Below are 4,913 nucleotides of genomic sequence, written 5' to 3' on the forward strand. Positions count from 1 at the left end.
CACCAAATTAACTAAATAGGAGTTTTACTATCAGTGGTTGTTTCTAGTCACATTTTACCATTAAAAACCCTGCTCAGCCATTCATTCTGTAGTGGCCTTAAGAGTATTCAATTGGCAGGCATCCACTAACTCCCATGCTGCTGGGACAGGTCATCAACACTAAGCTACAGAGGCTTCCAAAACAGTTTTAATCTAGGGATTTCCCTAAAGGAATCCCTGTAGGACAGTTTTAGAAACCTAGCCACTGATACTACATAATGGTAGTAGCCAATCTATGCTTCTTCAGAGAAGGGGATTTCTTGCCACTCTTAAGAAAATACATGATTGCTACACAAATGCCCCAAGCAGATTTCCTTATAAAAAAAGAAAACTCATGTGGTTTAGCTTGTTTTATTTATTTAATTTCATAATCATAAACTTAACTCTGCAGTGCAGCTAGACTTGTGAAGATAAGGGAAATGAAACCCAATAGAAATGCAGCAGTAAGTCAGGAACACAAGAATTACAAGGGGCTAAACACCATGGTATGTTAGCCCCAGCTACAGAAGGAATGGTTGGTTAAGACAGAAAGGAATTTTATGACAGCTGCCCACAGTTAGCAATGGTGACCTTCTTCTTTGTTTTGCCCTCTCTTGATCCAAGGCCAGACATTGCCTCCACCACCTTCATCCCATCTTTGACACGGCCAAAGACAACATGCTTCCCATCCAACCTAAGATAAAACACACGTTTTATGGGATCATGTTGCTGAGAAGCACCAGTCTGACTTGTTTGTGACCTACTGTATTAAACCACTGATTTCAGGAAGCTTGTATAATCAGCAACCTTGTTAGTATGCAGTTTTTGCTATAGAAATTACCAGCCTCCCATCATGCTCAATGGAAAAGTGAGAGATGAGCCACCAGACAGGAAGTATTACCCTCAGATACGAGAGGATCTGGGGAATTATACACTTGCTTCTGGGCACTGTTACAGCAACTGTAGTTTAGGGCTCAATGAAGCCTCACTACATAGAAACCTTGAGACCAGAATTGCTTGAGGTTTCATTATGTACATTGATCAGGATCACAGGAACATTTTGTTGAACAGGCCACACTACGCTAGAATTATTAGACAATGTATTAGAGGGCTATGGCAAAGTTAATAAAACCCTAAAGAGGTGGTGATGAGTAAATTCAGAGATGAATGAAGAGTACAGATTCCAACAGTACTTACCACTCAGTCTTAGCCGTGCAGATGAAGAACTGGGATCCATTTGTGTTGGGGCCAGCATTTGCCATAGACAAAATGCCAGGACCTGTGTGCTTCAGGATGAAGTTCTCATCAGCAAACTTCTCACCATAAATGGATTTACCACCAGTTCCATTATGACATGTAAAGTCACCACCCTGCAAAAAAGCAAGCACTGGAAGTGAAACACAGCGATGCCCACCCTTCTAATCGGTCAGGCAGACTTCTAATCTATACAAGACTGCTGCTCAAGCTACCAGTACAGTCAAAGCCACCCCTTTACTCAATCAGGCACAAAACCTGAAGGCTAGTGACAGCCTTCTGGTCTGTTTACTGTCAGTCTTGAACCCCTAAGCAAGACTGTCCTATAAAATTGCAGAATCACTTTTGTTTCAAAGTATAGGCGCTGCAACAAAACTACTGAAAGAGGCCATAACCAAGTAGTAAGAAAGTCAGTGACTCATACCTGGCACATGAATCCAGGAATGATCCTGTGAAAGCAGGACCCCTTGTAACCAAATCCTCTCTCCCCAGTGGTCAGGGCACGGAAGTTTTCTGTCAATGCAAGACAGTCATTACTAGATGGAATTTATAGGAACACCCATTGGCAAGCCTCTGGGTGAAAATTTCAAACTTATTGTTAATAAAAGTAAACTGAAGACTGCAATGCAGTCTCCATGAACTTGAGTGGTTTTCACAAACCTGCTGTCTTTGGAACCTTGTCTGCAAACAGCTGTAGAAGAAGAAAAGAGTCAGTTAAGTCATTTTGCTTAAAGAGTGTTTGCCAACTACTAAAACAGGAGAAACAACTCAGCATACTACAACATAACGATTTATGGGAGAATCTTGCAGTAGCTGTAGTTTGTTGAATACAAGTTGTGCTATGGCTACATTCCATCACTCGAAACCCATATTCCATCACTCGAAACCCATGACAGAAGTCTACATGGTGTTGAAATTGTTTCTTTAAATGCAATCCAGGATTCTGCAAGCCATGCTTTACTTCCCTCAGAGATCATGTTCCATGGCTTTTGCCACCAGCTCCTCCTTATATGAGCAGAACCTGGCAGCTGGAACAAGGATTAGACTCCATTATTAAATTCATTCACAAGATTCTGTATCATCTTTTATGAAGCTGATTGTCTCATACAAAACTAAGCATACACTTGGTCCAACTGCAACCTTGTTAGAAGGGTTATTAAGCCAAGCTCATTTCCTGGTACAGTAGTGTGCGGGAAGCAGCAGTGGGTTTCCACTATTCTTTCTGTCAGACTGGACTGTGTCAGAGGGACTCAGACAAAATGGAGTCCCTGGACAAAGAATGCACTGTCTGTTGACTACAGTTTATGCACTTACACACCTGTTCATAGGAGAAGCCTTTATGTTCCAAAAGGAAAGTTATTTGAGTGGTTAATGAGACCAGTTAGAAAGTCTTGCTCAAAGCTTATTCTCAACCACTGGGACACAGGTTTTGCTATATGACAAGCATACCAAGGAGTCAAGAATCTGATTTATGTAACTCTCTTGGTGATGAGCTTACTATTAACCTTGAGTTTGGCAAACACACACCAAATGATTAATTGAGTACAATTGTCAGAGCACTTACTGACAGTCTGAACTCTGGTTTGCTTAAAAACTACAGGGTGCTTTGTTGCCCTGATGAAAGGTACTGCTACAAAGATTTATACCTGCTCCGGAAGTTTCCATTACTTGCATCTGATGAAGTGGGCATTCACCCACAAAAGCTTATGCTCCAATACTTCTGTTAGTCTTAAAGGTGCCACAGGACCCTCTGTTGCTTGCTGCAGAGAATTAGTGGTCTTCACACACCCCTCCCAGCACTGTTAGGCATTTGCTCTCTGCTCCATACCATACAAGCCCTTACATGTTAGAAAAAGGAATGTCTGCATCAATAAAGCTTGCTATCCTTTTCACACCTGAGCTTGAGAAAGCTCACAATTTGAGGTTTCTGACCCAAAATGAGGGGCAGTTATACAAGCAGGCAGTTTAGCATGCAGTCCTTGGGTTCAAAGTACTATAACCGCCATGCCATGATTTCTGATTTAACTATTACCAGTAAAGTGAATAGATTCAAGATTAAGAGCTTGGGGACTAGAGCAGATCTTCGCCTTCAAAAGAAGTACCCGAGGCAAGATGACGGCTCGGAGAATCTCACTCCGGCATGAAGCACATCCCTTCCGCCGCTAACAGGGCTTTAGAGATGCAGGGCCTGGAGAGGGACTTTGTCTGGAGAGCGACAGCAGCGTGAGGGGGCTTCGATTACAGCGTGGGGCTAATTAGCGACCATGAGCTCTTGATCAAGGGCGAGGTCTGCGAGTGTATGAGCAGCTTCGAGCCCCAGCAACTACAGCACATTCCGAAGCCGCCTGGAAGCCCGCAGTCCGAAGCGTTTAGCGAGCAAGCCAAAGCCCGGGCCCGCTGGGCAGCTGCCCAGCGCGGCGATGCGGATTCCGGAGAGAGGCGAGCGCCGCCCCCAACGCAACGGCCTCACTGCAGAGGAGAAGGCGGGGGAGGGGGGGGGGCCGCCGCTACGATCCCGGCCGATACGGCGCGGGGTGGGGCCGGCAGCGCATGCCGCCTTCGGGGCAACCTCCCTCCGGGGGCGAGGAGCGCTCCCGGCTTCCCCCCAGTCCCTGGGGACAGCTCGTCGCGCCCCAGGCTGCCTCAGCCACGTGGAGCCCACAGGGGCCACGAGGCGCGCGCTCGCTCCCGCGAGACCGCCCGCGCGCGCTGCCGGCCGGCTCCCTTCGCCGCGCGCGCGCCCCCCTCCCGCCCAAAATGGCCTCGTGCTCGTGCCCTTGCCAGGAAATGGCGCCGCCGGACCCCTCGCGGGACCTCCCTACTCCCAAGTACCTCGAAGGTGACGCGCCCCAACGGCTCATCGTTGGCGGCGACATCGAAGAACACGATGGGGTTGGCGGCCATGGCGCGTCGCGTGAGAGGGGGGGGCCTTGGGCGGCAGCAACTCCTCCTCAACAGCGGGTGCGGCGCAGCGGAAAGAGAGCGGTCGCCCCCCGAGTTTATATACTTGCCGCTCCGCCCGCCCACCCGCAGGCCGCTGCCAATCGCCGCCCGCGGCGCCGGCGAGTGAGGGCTCTTGCAGCCAATCAGTGCCATGGGGCGGGACCGTGACAGCCCGAGCGCTCGGGTAAGGCGGTGCCCGCTGAGAAACGGGAGGGAGATGGCGGGCATGCGCACTGCGGCGCTGCACGGGGCGGGGCTGGGAGGAGATGGGAGTTGGGGGATGGGATGGGCGGGGTGGCTGGAATTAGGGGTGGAATGGGATTTTTTGGGGGTATGATGCGAGTGGGAGGGGATGGGATTTGGGGAAAGGGGTTGGGATGAGTGTGGGGGCTGGGATTTGGGAGAAGAGGCTGGGGTGAAAATGGGGGGGGCGGATTTGGAAAAGGGGCTGAAGTGGGAATGGGGGGCTGGGATTTGGGGGGTGAGATTAGGGGTATGGGACTAAGTGTTAGGCTGTGGGGTTGGAAATGAGGGATTGGACTGGGGCTGGGAGGGATAGCGGTGGGCTGGGAATGGGGAAGTAAGGCTGGGATTGGGGGCAGGAATGGGGTTGGGGGAGAAGCTGGGACTGTGCGGCTACAAATTGTGTGTAACTTCCTGAGTGGCGTGGTATGTGTGTGTGTGTGTGTGTGAGACAG

The 4,913-nt window shown here is 49.5% G+C and overlaps 1 protein-coding gene across 1 annotated transcript; it reads right to left on the reverse strand.

The window, feature by feature from the left end:
- Window positions 1-374: 374 nt before the first annotated feature.
- On the reverse strand, window positions 375-4,258 carry LOC112119361 (peptidyl-prolyl cis-trans isomerase A). Its single transcript, XM_024217989.3, has 5 exons — window positions 4,105-4,258; window positions 1,933-1,963; window positions 1,697-1,785; window positions 1,216-1,388; window positions 375-712 (listed from the first exon to the last, which is right to left on the reverse strand). Exons 1-5 carry the CDS (start codon window positions 4,174-4,176, stop codon window positions 577-579), a joined length of 501 nt encoding a protein of 166 aa, XP_024073757.2. The 5' UTR covers window positions 4,177-4,258; the 3' UTR covers window positions 375-576.
- Between the last annotated feature and the right edge of the window lie 655 nt (window positions 4,259-4,913).

The sequence above is a fragment of the Terrapene carolina genome, unplaced genomic scaffold, assembly GCF_002925995.2.
Source record: "Terrapene carolina triunguis isolate 2854851 unplaced genomic scaffold, T_m_triunguis-2.0 Scaffold51, whole genome shotgun sequence".
Lineage (NCBI taxonomy): Eukaryota > Metazoa > Chordata > Testudines > Emydidae > Terrapene > Terrapene triunguis.